General features: G+C 50.5%; 2 protein-coding genes across 6 annotated transcripts in view; both read left to right on the top strand.

Moving 5' to 3' along the window:
• Window positions 1–14,246, top strand: part of hivep2a (HIVEP zinc finger 2a) — a 50,556-nt gene extending 36,310 nt beyond the window's left edge. For 2 of the 4 annotated variants that reach the window (XM_058067072.2, XM_058067058.2), the window contains 14 exons: window positions 1,440–1,488; window positions 1,579–2,796; window positions 3,042–4,897; window positions 4,974–5,237; window positions 5,307–5,475; window positions 5,544–5,622; window positions 5,680–7,294; window positions 7,384–7,541; window positions 9,219–9,394; window positions 9,478–9,579; window positions 9,657–10,470; window positions 10,589–10,697; window positions 11,485–11,574; window positions 11,668–14,246. In XM_058067072.2, coding sequence (XP_057923055.2) covers window positions 1,803–2,796; window positions 3,042–4,897; window positions 4,974–5,237; window positions 5,307–5,475; window positions 5,544–5,622; window positions 5,680–7,294; window positions 7,384–7,541; window positions 9,219–9,394; window positions 9,478–9,579; window positions 9,657–10,470; window positions 10,589–10,697; window positions 11,485–11,574; window positions 11,668–12,249 — 7,008 coding nt within the window. In that variant the 5' untranslated portion in view covers window positions 1,440–1,488; window positions 1,579–1,802 and the 3' untranslated portion in view covers window positions 12,250–14,246. Of the gene's footprint in view, window positions 1–1,439; window positions 1,493–1,578; window positions 2,797–3,041; window positions 4,898–4,973; window positions 5,238–5,306; window positions 5,476–5,543; window positions 5,623–5,679; window positions 7,295–7,383; window positions 7,542–9,218; window positions 9,395–9,477; window positions 9,580–9,656; window positions 10,471–10,588; window positions 10,698–11,484; window positions 11,575–11,667 lie in introns of all 4 variants that reach the window. The other 2 variants (XM_058067081.2, XM_058067066.2) reach the window with 1 other exon arrangement.
• A 946-nt stretch (window positions 14,247–15,192) lies between these two features.
• Window positions 15,193–17,705, top strand: rnaseh1 (ribonuclease H1). Of its 2 annotated transcripts, XM_058074506.2 has the most exons (9): window positions 15,193–15,275; window positions 15,611–15,721; window positions 15,978–16,102; window positions 16,199–16,369; window positions 16,466–16,565; window positions 16,635–16,693; window positions 16,786–16,866; window positions 17,101–17,225; window positions 17,372–17,705. In XM_058074506.2, the coding sequence occupies exons 2-9, from the start codon at window positions 15,657–15,659 to the stop codon at window positions 17,465–17,467; spliced, it is 822 nt and encodes a 273-aa protein (XP_057930489.2). In that variant the 5' UTR covers window positions 15,193–15,275; window positions 15,611–15,656; the 3' UTR covers window positions 17,468–17,705. The 2 variants fall into 2 exon arrangements, with proteins under 2 accessions (XP_057930489.2, XP_057930479.2); XM_058074496.2 differs by having other exon boundaries at window positions 15,232–15,721; window positions 17,372–17,704.
• The last annotated feature ends 4,522 nt before the right edge of the window (window positions 17,706–22,227 follow it).

Raw genomic sequence — 22,227 nt, 5'->3', positions numbered from 1 at the left:
ATTCACCTTCTACGGTGAAATGGAACTGCAGAAAGGGCGTAACTAGGGGGCGGAGTATAAACCACAAGTTGCGTACGCCACTTTTTATAGGTCTGAATATTTTTGTCCATTCTGGCATTGTTGTAGATGAGGTCCCAGGTGAGTGCGGTGCGTTAAGAAGCAGAGTAGCAATGCCCTCTACTGTACTGAGTTGGAACAGCAAGCCACATTTGCACACGGTCCCGTCATAATGGGGCGAGGGGCAACAGCTAGTACCCAATGTATTTGTGGCGGGCCTCCACAAAAACTGGGATGTTTGGAGGTGGGACCTCGTCAGCGTTTCAGCTTGTGGAACGCAGCAACACTAAGTAGCCTAGCATGTCGCAGAAACAGGAAGCCAGTGGGGCTGAAAGAGGAAGCGATTAAAAATAGCTTGTTCGTGCACCTGCCGCTGCGTCGTGGCTCGGGGCGCACCTCCGCATGTGCACAGAGAAGAACCTGCACTTCAGGTTCTACCTGCTGTCAAAGTGTAGAAGACTCAGCTGTCATGTGACGCCTCGGTGAAGCCCAAAATGTTACACCATGTGTCCTTGGTGTGTGTGTTCTTGGTGTGTGTGTGTGTGTGTGTGTTTGTGTAGGGTGTGTGTTTGAAAAGAAACACAAGACAGCCCAAAGTTAACATTCCTGCTGCAAAGCATACAGCATGTTTTCATCAAGCGCTATTTTTAGAGCGCACGTTGGTCCCCCAGACGCTGGCGTCACCAACGCTGAGGCCACTTGTGTGTGTGTGTGTGTGTGTGTGTGTGTGTGTGTGTGTGTGTGAGAGAGAGAGAGCGAGAGAATGGAGGAAATACAACTAAACTGCAACTTCAGCAGGTGTGTGTCTCTGTGTGCTTGTGTCACATTTTGGTGCAGTGATCATGAAGCCAAACGAAAACAACACACCAGACCGGACACTTCATTAGGGACGGCACTCAGTGAGATCCTCGACACAAATTTCTCCTGCTTTGGGAACCAGATGAGGTTTAAACGTTGTTAAAAGTGAACGATGGCGTTGTTGTGCGTGTGTCAGCTCCACCTTCAGCACAAACATGGAGAAGGTGCTGGAAGGCCTGATTTGTGCTCTCCAGCGTGGCCTTTTTGGCCGCCCACAGCCATGATGACACTCCAGCGTCACTTCCGCTGTGCTATTTATATCGGCCTTTGTGTCTTTTTAGGAACAGCGTGGGTATGCTGTGCACCAGTGACTCACTGAGCGGAGGTAGGGAGGGAGGAGGGTGGGCGGGGGAAGTGGCAGAACAGGCAAAAGCACAGATGGATGCTAAAAAAAAATAACCAAGCAGAGAAGCCAAGGTTTGCAAAGCGAGCTGCTTCTTGACAACTTGGCGACTTTTGTGAGGTGACGTTGTGTTGTCATGTGACTCAGCTTCAAAGTAACGGGCTTGTTTTGTTTGTTGCAGGTGTCAGTGAGCGTTGAAGCCGCAGAAGATCTTCAAACACTTTGAAGAAGTTGGTATTGAAAAGCAAGTCCATTTAGTTTAGTTGAAAGTGTTTCCACTGTTTCACAATTCTTCTTTTTCTGCCCCGCCCACACGTCAGCCTTCAAATAAACGGCACAGAAAAAAGACCAAGAATCAGACATCATGGGAGAAGGAGACATCTGATGTGATCTCATCCTGGTTTCCACTTGGCTCTCCAAGCAAACTCTTTCAGCGATGGCAGCCGTCAGATGTTGGGTTACCATGGTTGAGGGTTTTGGGACTCTGTAAGCCTCCAGGAGTCCTTCTCCCGTCTCCTCTGCTGCCTCTTCACGCTTCTCCCAGATGGAAGCTCGCGAGTCGGCTGCTGGCGGGCAGAAATGCCCGAGAAAGGACGTGGTCAAGGAGAAGACCCCTCTGCAAAGGAAATGGGCGTCTGAACCTTCTGCGACCGCCAAACGAAGCACTTTTTCTGATCCGGGGCCGCAGCATCGCGAGAGTTTGCCATGCGGCGCCCACACAGGATTGGATCCCCAACACAAGTACGCAATCACAGGGAATTCTGGGAAAGCGCTATGTGGATCCTCTGCCATTGGGGCAGTAGGAGGCCCACCATCTCAAGACCCCCAGGGGCCCTTAGCACAGGGCTTTCCGGGCGGGTACTCCTACCAGCTGGGCCAGCAGTACCCCCAGCATCCTCAGACCGAGCGCCTTCTCTCGGGAGCCAAACCCCAACCAGGACTAGAGCCGCACGCCTGGCCTTTTGTGGGCCAGTTGCCTTCCGATGATTTGTACCCTGTTGGACACCCGGGGCACACTCACTCCCATGCCGGGACGGGGGCAGGGAGGTTCCCCCGGCAAAAATCTCCCAGTTTACCGAGCTCCTTTGGACCCTACTCCCAGTCGGGACCTGAGCCAGGGGAGGAGGGGTATGGCAAAAAAGAGCAGAAAGTCAAAAAGCCCGGAAAGTACATTTGTTACTACTGCGGCCGCGCCTGCGCCAAGCCCAGCGTCCTGAAGAAGCACATCCGCTCCCACACGGGCGAGAGGCCGTATCCTTGCGTGCCGTGTGGCTTTTCTTTCAAAACCAAGAGTAACCTTTACAAGCACCGCAAGTCCCACGCTCACGCCATCAAGGCCGGACTCGTACCCTTTTCGGACCTGACTGTGTCCCGCAGCGGAGACATGAACCAGGCGTCTCCGGCGGGGGAGGCCGAGGTCCACTCCGACGGAGAGCAGAGCACCGACACGGACGAGGAAGTTGTGGAAGGATCCACCATGCTGATGGACAAAGATGGATCCGTTCCGCAGATCTCCTTTGAAGTTGACAAGACTACAGGTAATATGTAAAGACATCAAATACACACACTTCCTGTAACTTAATTCCATGTTTGTAAAAAAATTCCATAATTGGTCATCTCTGTCCCATCTCATCTGATATGAAAGAAATGTGTTGTGTGTCATTCAAGCCAGGTTGCGTATGTGGGCGTTCCCACACAGAACAAAGATCCACTCTGTAATAGTGGATCTGTTGTTAACTACACGCCTTTCTTCTTCATGTCCTTCTTCCATCCGACCATGTAGGTGGTGCAGAGCCAGCATATGCAGACTCAGCCGAAGATCAGTTTGTGGGCTCCATTAAAGTGCCTATCCTTATTGTCCCCAAGTCCGGAGGAGTCCCGTCCACGGGGATGGAATGCCCACCGTTCCAGGACGTAAAACTTTCCCACCACATGATGACATCCCTGGCTGGGAGAAGAGGACGTTCTCTGGACGATTCCCCCTCAATCAAAGCGAATTTGGCCCTGAGACTGCATGACAGGAAAGGCCAGGATTCAGATTCAACCGGGTCTCAGTCGTTGAACCTGCTCAGTCCTCACAGCAAAGGCAGCACAGACTCGGGCTACTTTTCTCGATCTGAGAGTGCCGAGCAGCAGATCAGCCCCCCAAATGCAAACGTTAAAACATACGAGGAGATTATGTTTGGTCGGACCTGGTACTACCGACCCAACTCCAGATCGAGGCAGTCTATCACGGTGGCAATGGCGGGGGCGGACCCTAGTAGCCTAGCGAGCCTAAAACAATCAGGTGTAGTCCTGGACATGGGAAAGATCTCTGAGGATCAAATCTGCTTCAGGGGGGACGTCGGAATGTCTGGGGAGCCTAAACAGTATCCGACCGTACCCAGTCAGAGCAGTACGGGACTTCTGGAGCCCCCGTCAGATTCCGGGCACCTGATCAGAAGCAACTCCATGCCGACGTCTTCTCCACCGAACCTCAGCCTCCCTCCAGGGATACGAGGCAGCCATTCCTTTGACGAGATGATGACATCGGATGACGTGTTTTACCCGCCTGGACTGCGTCGGCTCCGGAGACAGGCGGCCATAGAACTTTCAGCCCACGAAGCCCACACAGGAGAAGTCGAGGGCTACGGACACATGCCCAAGAATTTACCCAAATCCCTGGCTAAGAAGCTGAACGAGCGCGGTCCCGGAGTCGCCGAGCATGTGGTCTACAGCTCATACGGCACTAAAGTTAGCTTGTCAGAAATAGCCACCAGAAAGAGGAGGAAAGAGAAGAGTGTCGGGGATGAAGAAGACAGTCCCGGTCACTGTGACAGCAGCTGCAGCGGATCCGTCGAGATGACGGGAGACTACGGTAGTTTTGACGGCTCCAGAGCCACCCCGACCGGGAAAGGCTCTCTTCATAGCGCTCACAGCCAATCAGACAGCTTTGATACCTGCGCTAGCATGTGCTCTGAGGACATGGCTTTGTTTAGCGACGCCGAATGCAGGAAGGCGGCCGGGAACGTCATATCAGTCATCCAGCACACCAACTCCCTCAGCCGGCCTAATTCTTTCGAGAAGTCAGAATCCTTTGAGCAGCCGGGATATCATCCCTCAGCCCCGTCCAGCCAGTACTCCGAACAGTCTGACTCGGACATTTTTGAAGATGCTTTGAGTCCGGAGTCGGCCCTGCTGAGGACCGAGAGCATGGATCAGCAGCCGCAGAGCGACAGTGACCTGGCCTCGGTCTCGTCTTCCTCAGCAGCAGCTTCACCCGGGCAGCCTTATCACATCCCCCACAAACTAGTCCGCCAACCTAACATCCAAGTTCCTGAGATCAGGGTCACGGATGAGAAAGACGCAGAAGCTCCGATGGTGAAGGAGGTGGAAAAGCATCAGCCGCACGTGGAGGAATTCCAGCTGCCGCAGAGGAGTGACACCCTGTCGCAGATGCCCTCGGAGAAGCTCCCGCCCAAGAAGAAGAGGCTGCGCCTTGCGGACATGGAGCACTCGTCTGGGGAATCCAGCTTTGAGTCCACTTGCACCAGCCTGTCTCGCAGCCCAAGTCAGGAGAGCAATCTGTCCCACTCGTCTTCATTCTCTATGTCCTTCGACAGAGACGAAGGCCTCAAGTCGGTGTCACCTACCAAACAGGTACCCGTCCACCGCTCCACTGATACTTAGCTTTCTCATGTTGATATCTCAAATGTGTGATATTTGTGCGGTTTAGACCCAGGAGGACTCCGCCACGGGTGGAGGAGGTAAAGCATCCGAGTTCCTGACGGTCCCTGGCAGTGGTCATTCCAGCCACCAGCAGCAGAGGGAGATGAGGAGGTCCTCGTCGGAACAGACGCCATACTCGCTTCCGTCTGACTTGCCGGAAATGCGTAGCAAATCCTTCGATTATGGAAGCTTGTCGTCTTCCAGACAGGGAGAGCTCTACGTCAGCGGTTCCGCCATGAAGGAGCGCCGCCGTGGGTGTCTTGTCCGCCAGGTAGACGTGATTTCATTTGTCACTTTTGACTTGCTCTGAGATTTAAAAACATTCCTGGAACTCATACAGGCTTCACTGAGTGTGTACGCCGAGGCAGCCGCCCAGGAACCAGGAGGGTCTGAGCTGTCAATCAAACAAGAGAGCGTGGAGCACGGGGTGTGGCCTGGCCCGACGGGACCGCCACATAGCATTAGCGATATAGCCGGCAGAACCAAGAGACTCGGCAACACTGTTGGTGGTGAGTTTGTGAACAAACCCAAAGAAGACTTGAACCTGTTGTCGTCCTGATGACTCCCCTGTCTTCAGTCGTAGGAGCTCACCAGCAGCACGTCCTCCAGCAGAGCATCAGTGAGGACAGTCTGCAGGACGAGCCTCACTATGCCAGGTCGGTCTTAGGCTGCCAATTCAATTCTGCCTTTACTTATGATTTTTTTTGTGTTAGGTCACAGCAATATCGCCTCCAGGCTCAGGGCTCATCATCTGAAGGAGAACATCTAGTTCACGAGGTCATGAACAAGGAAGTTGTCCAGCAGCAGGTCCTGTCCTGCCAGCAGTCCGCTCTGTTCTGGAGTCAGGAGACCAGTCAGACATCCAGACAGCAGCTGACCCTCCAGGCCCAGCAGCAACTCCAAAAACTCCACATCCGATCACCGAGCAGCCTACCCGGACCCACGACACACCACAGACCACATGACGGACAACCAGAACCTTCTTCAATATTCCATCACCAAAACCTGGCCTCTCTCTCGTGCAAGCACTCCATGCCCACCTCCAACACTACCCCTGTGCCACTACAGCAGATCCAGCCCATCTTCGCCACCCAGAACCCGGGCCCCCACGCCTCCCAGCCTGGTCTGCTGGTTCCTGTGCGGATCCAAACCCACGTGCCATCTTTTGGTAGTGTGATGTATACCAGCGTTAGCCAGCTCATAGCACACGATCAGAGGCTCAGCTTAGTTGGACGGAGCAGCATCAGTGACATGTCCCCTCAAGGTGGCGCTGTGGGCGCCGGCCAGTCGCCTGAAGGTCTGGGACGAGGTCCAAGCAGAGCAGGTTTCAATCTATCACACTTCCTCGGTCAAACAGATGGAACGGTGCTGCGCTCCCCACACTGGAAGTCTCCAGATTCTGGTCCCAATACAGGAATTCCTCTGTCGCTAACGTCAGGTACCATAACCACCACTGAGGCCTCGGGGTCCGGCATGGGGGGCAGCAAGAGGATGCTGTCTCCTGCCAGCTCTTTGGAGCTCTTCTTCGAGACCAAGCAGCAGAAAAGGGTGAAAGAGGAGAGGATGTTTGGGCAGATGCTGAAGGAGATGAGCGCTGTTGAGCTGAGTGGAACCGACGGCAGCAGCGAGTCCGAGCAGAGGCAGACTGGAGACGACTGTGAGAGGATGTCTTCTTCTCCGCCGCTGGTTGACTTACCTGCTCCCAACAAGATCGCCATTCCTGTCCGTTCTTCTGCACCCCACCAGCCTGACGTACCCCGCCCAGAGAGCTTCACGCCTCCTCTCCAGATTGTCACAGACGCTTCTCCTGCTTCATGCTGCCCAAACTCCCCTGAAGAGCTTGACATGGACCAGTCCCACCTCAGCCCCCAGTCCATGATCTCCTCCAACGACGGCGAAGTCGCTGACACCTCTAAGCCACCCGCAGCCAGTAAAGTCCCAACAAGCGTGCTTCTTCAGTTGGCAGTCAGCCAAAGTCCAGGACCGCCGAGAGCGGCGGTACAGACTCTGCTGCTGGCCGACGTGACCGATGTCCAGCAGTTCTTCCAGTTCCCGAGCCTGCGCACCCTCAGCCGGGTCAGCTGGTGCTTCCTGAACTACACCAAGCCCAACAGTCGTCAAGCTGCCTCGCAGAGCTCCATCTACAGCTCTTGGTGTGTGAGCTCCTACAACCCCAACCCGCTCAACCTGAGCACCAAGGCTGCGCTGGCCCTGCTCAGGTCCAAACAGAAGAACGACACCAACCTCCTGTACACCACGGCCGACATGGCGCCGCCCAGCTCGGGGAAGCTGGTGTCCTCGGTCGCCTGGAAACTGCGCTTTGATCAGGTATGCTCCACGAGCGCGTGGAAGAAGGTCCACGGTCATTGAGATGTTTGACGCTAAGACACACTTGAGAACACTTGTTCTTGTGGCAGCTAAAGCCAGAGCTGATGCCCGTCGATGTCAGACATTTTGGAAGGAAGATGAAGGGCGTGGCCTCGTGGGAGCGGTCCAAGGAGGAGCATGCGGACAAGGACGTCGCCATCAAGCGAACTGCCACCGAGCCGACACGCATCAAAATCTTCGAAGGCGGGTACGTCCAACACACGAACATTTCACGTGTCAAAATATCGACTCTATTTCCTCTTTTTCACTGCTTGAGATTTCACTAAAAACAACACCGTCGACTCGTGGGAACTCCTTTGAGTGGAAAGTAAGACTTTTACAACCTGTTCTTTGCGGGTCTGTTAAATCCATCGAAGACACAAAGACTCGCATCTTATTGTATTGGCAGCTGTCTCGCCATCGTCTTTTCCTCACTGGTGTCCCATGACAGTCGAGCATGGAACGTTGAAACTTTAAGCTAACCTCTGCTGAGTTAGCTGCTGGCTAAAACTAATCAGCTGCTGCAGCGCTAGCGTGTTTGCTAGCTGTCACGTTGACCAAACAGGAAGCACTTTTTGAGGAGCTTAATGGCGTCTTCAAAGTCCGACCTGATGTCACCATGACTCAAGTCCACATCTGTCCTTTACGACTTACGTCCCCCACACGGGAAAAAGACTGACATGGACTTTAAATACGAACGTGAACACTCATTGGAGCGTCACGGATGATTCCTGCCAAGTGTTTTTATTGCTGAGTACATCACACGGCGGCCATTAAACAGAATTATGAAACATATCCGTGAAGAAGGTCTCCTTTGTCCCTCGAGGACAGCAATAAGACGACAAGAAGACTTTAAAAATTTAGGTCAAACGCTTCCCTCATGGAGGAAGTGAGTATTAGTCGGAACGTTGGCCCTCCACGTCCCAGGAAAGTGTCACCACCATGATGCGGGCATCCAAGAGGAGCCATCCTTCATGTCCTGAGTGGACGCAGCTGTGCACACATTCCACCCATCACGTCTTCCAAAGACAACCTTGTCCTGACACTCGTCCACACACCTTGGACGCCACGAGCTCGTTACCTGCCGGCCGGACAGAAAGAGGCTCTGTGAGTCAGCTTCCGAATGGAGCCAAGAGGAACCGGTTTGAGCTTTCTGGATGTTCTCCAGCGTTCCACACTTACCAGAACCGGACGCTCATTTCCTGCCATGACACGCGTCCCACTGCCAGTGACCTTTCCATGACAACTTTCATCTGCGCACTGACATCTTGGATTAAATCAGGATTATATCCTTGGAAAGTCTGGGAATTTTGTGCCTAATATGCAGATAGAAGCTTTGTCTCCGTAAGAAAGGAAGAAGAAGACCTTCTGCTGCTGGGAGCCAGTTGAGGTGGCACGGGCATCTCGTACGGACGCCCCTGGACGGCTCCCCGGTGAGCTGCTCCGGGCAAACCCAGCCAGGAGGAGGCCCTGGGGCAGACCTAGGACACACTGGAGGGATTGTGTCTCAAAGCCGGCCTGGGAACGCCTTGGTGGCCGGAGAGCAGGAAGTCTGGACTTCCCGGTTAAGACACAGCCCACGTATGGGATTCCAGAAAAAACAGGACTTTGGGGAGTGCAGAAAATAGACACACTGAGTTGTGTTAATTAATGATCTTTGATCACAGATTCGTTATGTGGAAATGATGGAGGATGTCTCCTACACTTACATCATCAGGGGTGTCCAAACTTGGATGTGACTGCTTATTTTCATATTTATGCATCTTTCCGTACAATAATGACTTTATTCCCATAATAGCATAACATGTTTCTAACATATTTTTACAATGTGCCGCGGGCAAGTTAATGGCACGCCCCTGACTGACATATTGTGCTTGACGTCCAGGTTCAAGTCCAACGAGGACTACGTTTACGTGCGCGGGCGAGGTCGAGGGAAGTACATCTGCGAGGAATGCGGCATCCGCTGCAAAAAGCCCAGCATGCTGAAGAAACACATCAGGACACACACCGACGTGCGGCCCTACGTCTGCAAGTTCTGCAACTTTGCCTTCAAGACCAAAGGTGGGGCTTACTTCTACCTTATGAGCTGTTATTCACCATACATGACCCGTGGAACAGATACTGAAGTGTGTGTGTGTTTGCAGGAAACCTGACCAAGCACATGAAGTCTAAAGCGCATCTGAAGAAGTGTCTGGAGTTAGGTGTGTCCATGTCCTCCGTGGAGGACGTGGAGACAGACGACGCAGGTACAAAGCGTCCCGAAGGGACCGCCACATCTGTACCAGGATGATGGCTCGGCTAAAAAACACTTTTTGTCTTCCAGATGTTGGTGAGGAAGGTCGGAGGTCGTCAGACAAGATGGCGGAGCACCAGTTCTCAGACGTGGACGACTCCGAGGGCGGCGAGGACGATGGCGATGACGACGAAGACGACGAGGACGATGACTACGACGGGGACTCCACCCCCAAGACGTGCTCGCGCTCCACCAGCCCACAGCCTTACGGCCTGCCCTCCCTGTCAATCACAGCTGTGGCTGCGTCCCAGCCGTCGCCGCCCCTCCCTCCGCATTCCGACCCCCTGGTCCACAAGCCGCCGCTGTTCAGCTACTTCACCACCGTGCCGAGCATTCACGTCACGTCCCAGCGGGCCGAGCCTGGGCGGGGTCAAGAGGAGCACCAGCGAGGGATGCTGGCTGGCAGGATGCTGGCTCCGCCCTCCTCATCTATGGATGAAGACCTCCCCGTCCCCTCTCTGGATTTCCCCTCACCGTCCTCTCGTCTGTCCTCCCCCGGGCTGGACTACCCCACCTGCCCTTCCCCCATCTCCCCCTCCGCCTCCCCCTCACCCCGCCAGTACCTGTCGCCACATCACGACCTCTCGCCGATGCCAGGGCGACTGTTGCCACGGCGGGACGCCTCCCCACTGCGCCACGTCTCCCCCAAGAGGGACGCGGTGGGATATCGACGGGAGCTGTCCCCCAGAAGGGGGCACCTATCGCTGCTCTCGCCCCTCCCTCGCCCCACGTCTCCTGGCGGGAGGGACTACAAGCGTGAGCTGTCTCCACGAGGACGCCACAAGGGCATGATCCGACCGCATTCTCCCCGACGGGCGCTCCAGCAGCACCTCCACCACCAAAGGTGAGCCGTTCACATCCGTGTTTACGTTGGTTCTGCTACCCCCCAGTGGTGGAGTAGAGTAGATTCCGGTAGAACGTTCTAGATGTTCTAAGAGTCCTGCCTGGTGTGTTGCTTCCAGCCAGCAGAGCGGAGCGCGAGGCCTGAGGTCGGCTCAGCTCGCCGGGCTGCTGAGTCAGACAGAGCTCGGACCTCGAGGACGCCGCCGGGTCGGCGCTGACGTGGACACGGTGAGTTGGGATGGCTATGTAGCATACTCGCGTCAGTACACTTCAGCAAGTGTACTGAGTACACTTAGGTCCTGAGTGTTGACAATGTAGTGCCGGCCCACTTTTATGACTGTCATACACTTACCGGAAATAACCTTTCTTCTTCTGCTACTCCTCGGCCGCCATAATTTCAGTTAATCCTTCCCCTTCTGCTACAAAGATGGCGACTACTGGGGCCTTCTGGGTGCAATATGTGTGTATTATGTGTGTATTATGTGTGTATATATGACCTTAAGTGCTTAGGAGGCTAAGTGTAAGGACACAGGAGTGCTAATTCAGACAACCAAAGCATGTCAGGGTAATATGTGAACGATCCGACACTTATAGTCGGCTCTTTGACCTGGATGTATCGGTGTCATGTTTCCTTGATGTTATGTTAAAAATAATTAGAGATGTTCACATAATACCCACAATCACTTGAGATGGGTCTTTGTTTTTGTGTTGAGCATAGAAATGAATCCACGTTTTTCACGTATTTTGGTAAGAAAGCAGTTTAAGTAACAAAAACATCAATGCAGCCATTTGGGAGAGGACAGCCAGCTCTGTTGAACCAAGAGCCGACATTGCCATCGCTGCTGCCAACTAATCTCTTTGCTTTGCTTTGAAAGGTTTCAGCACTCTGGCGCCCTCACCAGGCCGCTCTGTGTAAAATCAGGATTCCAGTTTGAATGGAAGCCCAGAGGGGTCACTCTATCTTGGGCTCAAACGATGCTCATTCTATGTTTTCTCTTCCCGTTGTTGATCTCAGGAGTCGCAACAGAGTGCTAACCGTGGTAACCAGTCCAGTCCGCCCCATCAGGGATTGTTCAGTCATCTTCCTCTCCATTCTCAACTCCAGGTACTTCGGACGTGCTCTTACTTATTGTGTCTTTAAAGTACACGAAAACAGAGTAGTGTTTCTCACTATGATATCGTCTTACATTCCCACCAGGTTCGTTCGCCATATCCAATGATTCCCATCGGAGGGATCCAGATGGTCCACGCCATGCCCACGTCTGTCAGCACCCCTCTGGACCAGCAGGGGGCACAGCAGGCCACACCCCGCCTCCCGCTCCACGAGGGAGAAACATCAGAGGACGTCCAAAGCGGCGAGGCCACCTGCCCTCCTTTCACCTCCTCTGTTGACGGAGGAAGACGAGGAGGAGGAGGCGAGGGGTTATCAGGGGCGCCTTCTCCCGCCTTGATGGAGGGCGGAGTCGTGAGGGAGCGTGAGCAGGAAGCCAGCGTCCACACGTGCACCAAAGCCATCGCCTCGCTTCGGATCGACCCGGAGGAGCACACCGAGAGACGGCGAGGCGGCAGAGAGGAGGACGGCGCATCCGCGCCCTCGCCCGCCCTCCCGGGACAACATCGGCGCACGCCACCCAGCTCTGCGTCCCCGCCCTCTACTATGGTTCAGCACTTTAGCGGCCTCGGGCCTCCACATGCCTCAAGCCCCGCCTCCCCGCATTGCCCCTCCCCTTCCCCTGATGCCGGGTCAGAAAGCACAATGAGAAGCAAAGACGTGTCGTAGACGTGTCGTAGACGTGTCATAGACGTGTCGTAGACGTGTCGTAGACGTGCAACGTAACGAGCAAACACAACATTTGCACAACACACACGCGTGTTGTTTTATTTAAAGACACTCAACAGGATGTGTGTGTGTTGGGCGGGGGGGGCAGTAAAGTGGTACTTTCAAAATAATAATATTAATAATCATGTACATGTGTGCCTTTGATTTGTGCTTATATTCTTATAAGCAGTCAATTAGCCCCGCCCCCTCCCTCTTTTTTTCAACGGACGTGAAGTGATGAATATAAATATTACATACGGTTGCACTAAATCATATTTTTATATGAGGGACATTAGAAAAAAAACACACGCCTCTTTTTGTGTACAGCAGCAATTCAATAATACTATTTATTATTATTATGTTTGATAAACTGTACATTTCTTTTCTTAAATGTCGTGGATGCCTTTTTCTATGTCGACGCATGTTTTTGCTATTAGGATGATGATATGTACACACTGTCATATACTGTATGTTGCTTTATATGTCACACTTCCGGTATTTAGCAAAACACTTAATATATACTGTAAATATTGTTGATGATGACGCTCCTCGGCATTAAATGCTCAGCATGCTTAACCCCGCCCCTCCCTGATAAGCCCCGCCCCCATCCAGCTACTCTTCCTCACGTCTGTACAAAAGCATCAAAACATTCCAGGTCGTGTTCACGTGCCAGGATGCCCCCAAACCCTCACCCACGCACCCCACTCCTACCCCCCACCCCCCAGCGACGTAGCATAGCTGTCGCCACGGCAACAAATCCGTCCACACTTTTTATGTCTCTTATATATATATAAAAACTTTGACTTTTCACGTGTCAAACTCCAATTCTAGCATGTTGTGTACAATAAAATACTCCTTACGTTGTCCTTACATCTACAAACTCCATCTTTTCATACATACATGGTATATACATACATACATACATACTGTATATCTTACATACAGTACATAAATACATACATGATATGTATATGTGTTCATACGTGGTGTAAACATGACACGTGCACACATACATGATCCATACATGTTTCATACATGACAGATGATGTGATTGGCTGGTTTTGTAGAAGAAGTAGCCAGTCTTTGGTGCCAACATCCACGCCTCCTGGACATTCCCCCCGTGGCAAGGCAGTATTTAGCCAGCAGGGGGCGCACTTGTGTCACAAACCATCGGGAGCACGAAGGGGGAGGATTCGTGGGCGGAGTCGGGCAGGTTGCAATGTGATTGACTGTATTGCGTATCGGTGTGTGTTCCATGTGTTTAACCTCTTCTTCTTGTTTTTCTCCTACGACGGCGTGTTAGGGCTACACTGGGAAAAAAATGGGAAAAAAGTCATTAATTTTACCACTTTAGTCTCGTAAATTTGGGGCTTTATTTTCATAACATTATGATTTTTTTCTCAGAAATTTTCAATGTTATTCTCAGAAATTTACGACTTTATTCGTGTCACATTACGACTTTTTTTCTCGTAAAAGTATAACTTTATTCTTTTAAATTTAGGACATTATTTTCTTAACATTACAGACTTTTTTCTCTCATGAATTTTTTTCTCATAAGTTTCAGACTCTATTATCGTCATATGACCACTTTTTCTCATAAATTTTTTAACACTTTTGTTGTAAATTTTCGAGGTTTTTTTCGCTTACCACTTTTACACAACTTTATTCTGGAAACCGCAGCTTTTTTTTCAGTGTGGCCCTAAGACTCCGTCGTATTCTCCTAAGTCGGCGCCAAGTCTAGGGCGTGCGACGTCAAAGCACAAGTCAATGTCGTAAATAAAGTGTAAACAATTAGCATTAGCATTAGCATTAGCATTGTACAGCCATGACCACGAGCAAACTGGGCTAAGTGTCGTGATGTGGAGTTATAACAATAATATCATGTATGATGATGACCCGACAAGGAATGACACTGCAAACATGGATTGTTGTTTTCAAAATAAATATCAACAACCGAAGGCATCCGTGTCAGTCAACTTTGACCTTTAACCCCGCTCTCTTGGAAGGAGTGTGTCTTTTATTTGTCTTGACACAAGTGGGTCTTTATTGTGTCCTCATAAGGTGATCAAGTGAGTTATTTTGGTTCTGATGAATGCTTTCATCTTCGCAAGCGTGCATGCGGTCACACACACACACACACACACCCCTGACTGTGTGTGTGTGTGTTTTTAAGTGCATGTGTATCCTTATCCTCGAGTGCACTCTTGTTGACCCGAAACGTTGTCGTGAATGTGAAAATGAAGCCTTCACAACAAGCAGAGTTTTGGCCACAGTGCTTCCTGTCTGCATTTGGGCATGGCGACGCTGTCATTTGGGAGAAAGTGGGAATGAATGTTTTCTTTTTCTCATTCCTGGAAGAGCTTCAAGAAAAATAAATAAAATCCACTGAGTCATGGAGAAGATGAGGTAGAAAGAAATGACCCAAGGCTTTGGATGAAAAACACGAGGTGTCGTGTAACGAGACAAACGACTTCAACAGCTGGACAACTGCTGACTGACTTGATTTCTTTCTGCACTTTGGGGCTGGAATTACATGGAAAACAGGTGTACATCGGGAATCATCCGTGTGTGTGTGTGTGTGTGTGTGTGTGTGTGTGACTGACTGTGTCATGCATCACACCGAAATATATGAAATATATTCACTTTTTTCCACAGAACTAAAAGCAATGACGTCATTACACCACCCAGTCCTGCTCACAGCCACTAGAGGGCATATTTACATCTTAACTACGGGTTGCTATGATATGCTGTTATTGTTATGATACTAAATTGATGTATTTGTAATTTCAGCTCACTGACATCATCGCTCAGAATCGAATGAATGTTTTTAATTAATGTTTTTAAAAAGTCGTTTTCTCTCTCCTACTTGCCGCTGCACCGATACTAATATACTACAATGCTTGAAGTGAGGCCTCCTGGCCACCAGGTGGCGGTACATCAGCTCCACGTTAGTGAACGCGGACACTGACGAAGACGGATAAGTTCAGGTTATGGCTTTCTTGTGACTTTGGCCAAATAGTTTCTTTCTTTTTCTCCTAACTGACGCGTCTTCACACTCGGGTTCAAAAAGACGTTCGATACTCTGTTTGTCGTCAGAGTTTAAAATGATTACGTTCCTTTAGCTCGAGTTGTTCCAAGCACGCTAGCTAGCTAGCATTAGCTTTGCTCGTCATCAGCTGTTAGCCACACCGGGTTGCCATGTTTTGTTCCACGGACGCCTAAACCACACGGCGTCTGTGGGGGTTTATTAGCGTCCACATCAGGATGGCGCCCATGTGGGTGCTTTGCTGAGTGTCATGCTGAGATTAGCTCGTCTTTTTAGGGCGGTGACGTTAGCAAGAAAGGTCTGCAGCAGCGTTGAAGAAGACATGGCTAAAGGGAAGTTTTTCTACGCGGTGAGGAAAGGACTCAAACCTGGCGTCTATCACTCCTGGTGAGACTTTAGTGTTATTTTTTTTAACACGGTGAGATGACACGCCGTACTCCGTTCAGATATTCTTCATTTTAAGTATTTTGATTGATGAAGTTAATAAAACACCAATAAAATGTTTCTTTACGACCTGATTGCCAATTTCGTGTTCTTTTGTTGAGTTCGGCGCACTTAAGTGTATTGTAATGTCATTAATATGTTTTGTTATGTTGTGTTTTTATCGTCCTTGTGGTTCATAATAATGTTCTTTGCCATGCAGGGGCGAATGTAAAGCCCAGGTGGACAAATTCCCATCTGCTGCTTTTAAGAAGTTTGCATCTGAGAAGGAAGCCTGGGAGTTTGTTCGAGGAGTGGAACCTTCCAAAGCTCCTCAGGCCACCAAAGGTTTGTTTACACTTTAAATGACTTGCCTGGTGCATGTCTCTGCAAGGAGACATCACAACCATGTCTATCAGTCTATCACGCTTTCTCTGCTTTTAGCCGTGGAGTCAGACCTTTGTCTGCTTCCGAAGAGAGGACCCGAGCCTTTGGAGTACATTCCGCTTGGGAAGAAGAGAAGTCGCGTAGAAGAAGAGGAGGTGGTCCCGTCCAAACGGGTCAAAGAGACTGACTGTGCTTCTTCGGGCAGCACAGATGGATTCACATACATGGGTAACACTTGGATGCCAGCTGGGATACGTGTCAGTCGTTTCCAGCCTTTGCAGTGGTCAAACCCGAGCGTGGTACAACTTGTCACCTCTGCCGCAGGCGACGCGGTGGTCGTGTACACGGACGGCTGCTGCACGTCTAACGGGAAGCGCGGCGCTCGAGGCGGCATCGGCGTCTACTGGGGCCCCCGGCACCCCCTGTGAGAAAACACTGCACACGTGCACACGCAACGATGGAAGCTTACATGTCTGACTAATGTTTCCCGCAGGAATGTTGCCGAGCGGCTGCAGGGACGACAAACCAATCAGTGTGCGGAAATACAGGCAAGTATGGTTTAAATGCCGATTAGTGCGTCAACATGGCTTTTTATCTGATGTCATTCTTCTTTGTGTGTGTGTGTGTGTGTGTGGACCAGGCAGCCTGCAAAGCGCTGCAACAAGCCAAAGAACATAACATCAAGAAGCTGGTGGTCTACACGGACAGCAAGTTCACAATCAACGGTGACGTTTGATGATGCGTACTTCCTGTTTATCCAATCCCAAAGTTGTCTCGAGCAAACGTAGTGCTCCTAAACGACACTTCACATGTAGTACTAGTTGTAGTAGTTTTGTAGTAAACCCGCCGTAGCCGGTTTAACGATCGGTCCAGGCCTGACAGCGTCTCCATGGCGTGAGCTGCCGAAGGTTCGTGTGACGTTCCTTCTCCTCCTCCTCCTCCTCCACCTCCTCCTGCAGGCGTCACCAAGTGGGTGAAGAACTGGAAGCTGAACGGATGGAGGCTCAAGGACGGCGGTCCCGTCATCAACAAAGATGACTTTGAGAAGCTGGACCGCCTCAACCAGGAGCTGCAGGTGGTCTGGGTACGTTTGTGGTCACATGACCAACACATGACGGGCTACAGTAGAATATTCACAATGCTACAATGTGGAGTTCAAGTTCGTTTTTTATTGTTAGTATGTGGGGACTGATGGAAGGCGTGTTGACACATGTCCTCCTCTTCCTCCAGATGCACATCCCAGGCCATGCCGGCTACATCGGCAACGAAGAGGCTGACCGATTGTCGAGGGAAGGAGCTGCTAAGTCCGCAGGCAACTTGAACTGAGAGCCGCTTTTATTGTTACTCCTTTTTCTTCTGTTGTTTTAGATCATTGGCGACACTGGATGTCCTTGTTCTCTGTTTACTTTTTATTTGTTTATAAAGCTATCGGCTGCCTCTTCCTCTGTTTGTGATACAGATCAGTCATGCAAAATGTTCTTTCTGTGGATTGAACAAGGTCACATGACTCTTTGAGTCCTGGATGACGGACTACTTTGTGTTTGTGTTGTATTCAACACTTAAATAAAGAAGGTTTAACTTTTAAAGTGACTTTTTTTCCAAATAGCTGCTAATGAAAGTAGCATGTAATGGCGCGTCTCGTCCACCGAGGGGCGCCAATGAAGCACAGCCGCTCATGTAGGACACTTGTCATCGCTGGCCTCACTTCCTTGCCGCCTTCCTCCCTTTCCTCCCGCATTCCACACTTTGTGTTGATGGAAACTAACTTCTTCCTTCGCTAGCTTGGCAGTCCAGCGTTTCCACCTCGGCGTCTTCCTCGCAGCGAGCGCGGGGTCGGACGATGTGGCTGCAGGCAGCCCAGACTGAGGGGGTAGAGGTCAGGGGTCAGTCGTGGGCATCCAGCTGAGCCTCGTTTGCAACGTTCCTCCTCTCGCTGGCATCGCAACACCGTGGCCCTGCTGGAGGGGAGGAAGATGGAGAAAAGTGGAGGAAGTCGACAAATATCCGACTTTTTTTCAGCCGCGTGTTCTGCTGAGGTCGGCGCACCCTGAGACTGCTCTGACAGGCAGCGAGCGCCGCTGGCGGAATGTCCTCAGCCCTCGTGGCCACGAAGAAAACTTTGAGATGAACCATCGGAGCTCAGTCGGTCTGCTGTCAGAGGTCACGTCCACAAGGTCGCGGCTACGCAGGAGACATCCCACCAGGGTCATTTGTCAAGGTCACCACAGGACACGACTCACATGACACAAGCATACCATCTTTGTTCACCGCTTGGCCCAAAACTTGTCTCACGTTCTTCCTTTGAGCACGAGGTGAAAGTAGGAGGCATCGGCATGTGATGTCTGTTTCCATGGCAACATCCCCACTTCCTCCCAAGCGTCACATGATGAGGGTTCTTCTTTCCGGGACTTTCCCGGCGCGTTCCGTGTTGGAATGGCAGTGTAGAAGATGACCCTTAAGGAGGAAGATGAAGCCGCTGCTCGGTGAGGTCAGTGAACGCACCGCCAGCTACCCGTCAGTCTTCCGCCACGCAGCCTGGTCCAGTTGGCAGGTTCTGCTCACGCGGGGCTTCATTATCACAGAGCGAGGCGGGAGAATCGATGTGGGCCCTGGCGGAAGCTTTGGCACGCTCGGACAGCCTGCGGCCTTTTTAGGAAGTTGGACTCCTAACGAGACGCAAGGAAGGATGGGAGGGAAGGAAGGAAGGGTAGATGACGCCTACTCAAGGCAAACTTTTTGCGGGCTAAATTTGAAATTCAGTCATTGGGAATAAAAGAGGAGCTTCTAGATGAAGAAGCTGCTGACGGCCACCTTGAGGAACCAGACGTTATGAATGTTCTGGTAGAAGTGGGCCACTGCGGCTGCCTGCTGACTCTTAAAATTCCACTCAGGTCTGCGGCGGGCTGAGACCCAGCGAGGCAGGCGGCCTGAATCCCAAACAGGAGAGGAGAATCCCACCTCCCTTCCAGAGAGGACGTTCAGGTTGCTGTCCGTGAATCAGCAGGAAGCCATTCCCGAGGGAAGACTCCATGATGTTAGCTTCATTGGCCACTCCAAATTGTCCATAAGGTGGGAGTGGGTGTTTGTCCATATGTGCCCTGTGATTGGCTGCCCACCGGTCCCAACCTGCGGTGAGGTCAAATGTCATTCTTGTTCCCAGTTGACCGTCCGTGTGTGTGTTTGCAGGCCTCTCCACACACAAGTTCAGAAGTATCGTCGCTGCAGGGAGTGGCAGTTTGATCGATGGCGAGTGTATTTTACACTGTTGGCTTACAAAATGGCTACCTGTTTCCATGGAGACAGCCTCTGCAGCATCAGCAGCAAGGACACGGATGAGGTGATTCCCTCTTCTTCTTCTTCTTCTTCTGCTCTTTGTCTCCTCCCAAGCTAGTTAGAGAGGTCACAGGTGAGACCTTCCCTCATACAGACATGTTACCAGGAAGTTGTTTTAAAGCCCCGCCCCCTGCTGCTCACATGCTGTCTTTGCAGGCCTGACTCAGCACAATCTTACAAATCCAAAAATTAAAGTTAAGGTGATATTTTAGCATTAGCATCGCTAGCACAGGCTGGCGGCAGATCAAAAGTGACCTAGATAAAATGGCGGCTCCCTCGGTTGGCGTTTCAAGTGTGGATGAATAATTGACATTCCCAGGCGTCCCCATCTGTACTTCCTGCTTCGTTCCAGCATGTCACATGACTACATGCATGTGTGTGTGTGTATGTGTGTAGACGTCAGGGGAAGACGTGCGTGTCTTCTATTAGGAGGGAGGAGACAAGGGAACAGGTGAAGTGGAGGATTGGATTTCAAATGGAACTTTATTGAAATGATGCAGAAGAGAAAAAGAATGATGGGGGGTAGGAGTGAGCAAAGTCAAAGATGGTTATTGAAAAACTGAATGATTTTGAGAAAGGATATTTGTGAGATTAAAGAAAAACATTTCTTTGTTTACATTTGCATCAATGCATTTGTGTGTGCGTGTGCACGTGTACGCCCAGGCCGTGATGATGATGATGATGATGATGATGATGATGTGTGCAGGAGGGAAGCAGTGAAGCTTATTATGTGTTGCAGAGTGAGGGCGAGCGAGGCAGACTGACTCTCTCTCTTGCCACTAATCCCCCCCTCCCACTGCACCACACATGGAAGTCTATTTGTGTGGCCTATAATGTTATCATGAGTGTCATCAGCAGTGGCGTCATTAGGCACATTCAGCCATTACATGCTACTAAATCATTTCATATTTTTTATTGATTAAAAAATATTTTTTTCCTAAATTTCATAGGGCAAAATCAGGCTAATAAGCAAGCCAATAAGCAGGCTAATACAACCATCATTATTTTTCTTCCGATTATTACTACTACTAGTAGTAGTAGTAAATAATATTTTTAAATTGATTTTTTTTTGTCCCCCAAATTTTTTTTTTTTACAAATTTCATATAATAGGGCAAAAGCTGGCTCATAAGCAAGCCAATAAGCAGGCTAATACTATCATCATTATTTTTCTTCTCATTATTACTACTAGTAGTAGTAGTAAATAAATATTTTTAAATTGATTTTTTTTGTCCAAAAATTATTTTTTTTTTTTTACAAATTTCATATAATAGGGCAAAAGCTGGCTAATACTATCATCATTATTTTTGTTATGATTATTACTACTACTACTACTAGTAGTAGTAGTAATCATTCATTTTCTACCGCTTATCCTCACGAGGGTCGCGGGGGTGCTGGAGCCTATCCCAGCTGTCTTCAGACGAGAGGCGGGGTCCACCCTGGAATGGTGGCCAACCAATCACAGGGCACATATAGACAAACAACCATTCACACTCACATTCATACCTATGGACAATTTGGAGTGGCCAATTAACCTAGCATGTTTTTGGAATGTGGGAGGAAACCGGAGTATCCGGAGAAAACCCACACATGCACGGGGAGAACATGCAAACTCCACACAGAGATGGCTGAGGGTGGAATTGAACTCGGGTCTCCTAGCTGTGAGGCCTGCGCGCTAACCACTCGTCCGCTGTGCAACCCCTAAGTAATAATATAATAATTATTATATCATTGATCACTATCCACTGGACAGAATGGTTGCATAGATTGAGCAGCGGCTTTGCAGTGTAGATTGTGTGTACTTGTGTACATTTAATGGCAGCCTAAAACAATTGAGTATGTCTACTAAATCTCTCCATGGGAGGCCTTATGGGAATGTGAGAAAGGCGCAGGATGGCAGTTGCCAAACTTGTGCAATGGAGAATATCTTGTAGAAAATGAAATGAAATGTTATTGTTGTCTTCATGCTCATTTTATCATTTGTAATTTTCCAAAAAGGCACACGCTGGCGTTGTGCATCCGCGTCTGGAGGGATCCATCAGGGCAAAGTGCAGCGCTCGCCGCCCATGCACGCTGCCGGGGGAGCACTCGGCAGCAGCCATCTTGACGTGCTTATCTGGCTCCCGTACGCCCCCCCGCAGGCCAGGCTCAGCCCTGCTGTAATTGACTTTCTCCCACTGGAGGCTGCAGGCTGGTGAAAAAAAACTTATTAACAGCACACACCTACACACTGCAGACCTGTGGGGGGTGGGGGGGGGGGTGGATCACACTAATGTGATTAAGTGTCAGCATGCTTGGAAAGAACCTTCTAGAACGTAAACAAGACTTAGTCACAGTAGAGGTTTGTTTTTTTGGGTAAGAATAAAAGTAGCTTGAATAATCCAGCTGTGGTCTTTAACGCCGCCAGCAGGGGGCAGCATAGTTTGGAACCGCCAATTGAAAGACTTCTCTGCTGGTGAAGCTGATCCAGATCTACTAATGTTTGATTTCACGATGTTCTCTACATCTGTTGAAGCTTCTCGACCTTTCTGGTGCGAAAAGACAAACCTTTGCTATGTTTTATTGAAGGAGGACTCTTTAAGTAGGTCAGTGTGGTCTCTTAAAGCCCGCTCGACCGGCCTCCCTCTCTCTCTCTCTCTCTCTGTCCTCAGATCACTCCTGGCTGCGGTCAGAGGGAAGACGAGAACGCAGAGAAGATGATGGGGGGGGGGGGGGGGGTTGTTGATGCTATTATTCCCGGTTCCTTCCGGTCTCT

This window comes from Doryrhamphus excisus, linkage group LG11, assembly GCF_037039965.1.
Source record: "Doryrhamphus excisus strain RoL-2023G ecotype Guam linkage group LG11, RoL_Dexc_Guam_v1.1, whole genome shotgun sequence".
In the NCBI taxonomy this organism is placed as follows: domain Eukaryota; kingdom Metazoa; phylum Chordata; class Actinopteri; order Syngnathiformes; family Syngnathidae; genus Doryrhamphus; species Doryrhamphus excisus.
Note: the sequence above shows the minus strand (reverse complement) of the source record. Positions and strands in the feature narration are given on the sequence as shown.

Excerpts from the sequence above, each read along its gene's own strand:
- rnaseh1 (XM_058074496.2), top strand. The coding sequence starts at position 15,585 with ATGCTGAGATTAGCTCGTCTTTTTAGGGCGGTGACGTTAGCAAGAAAG. Across the intron at positions 16,566-16,634 it reads TGGGGCCCCCGGCACCCCCT|GAATGTTGCCGAGCGGCTGC; the intron begins GTGAGAAAACAC and ends TGTTTCCCGCAG. Across the intron at positions 16,694-16,785 it reads GTGTGCGGAAATACAGGCAA|CCTGCAAAGCGCTGCAACAA; the intron begins GTATGGTTTAAA and ends TGGACCAGGCAG.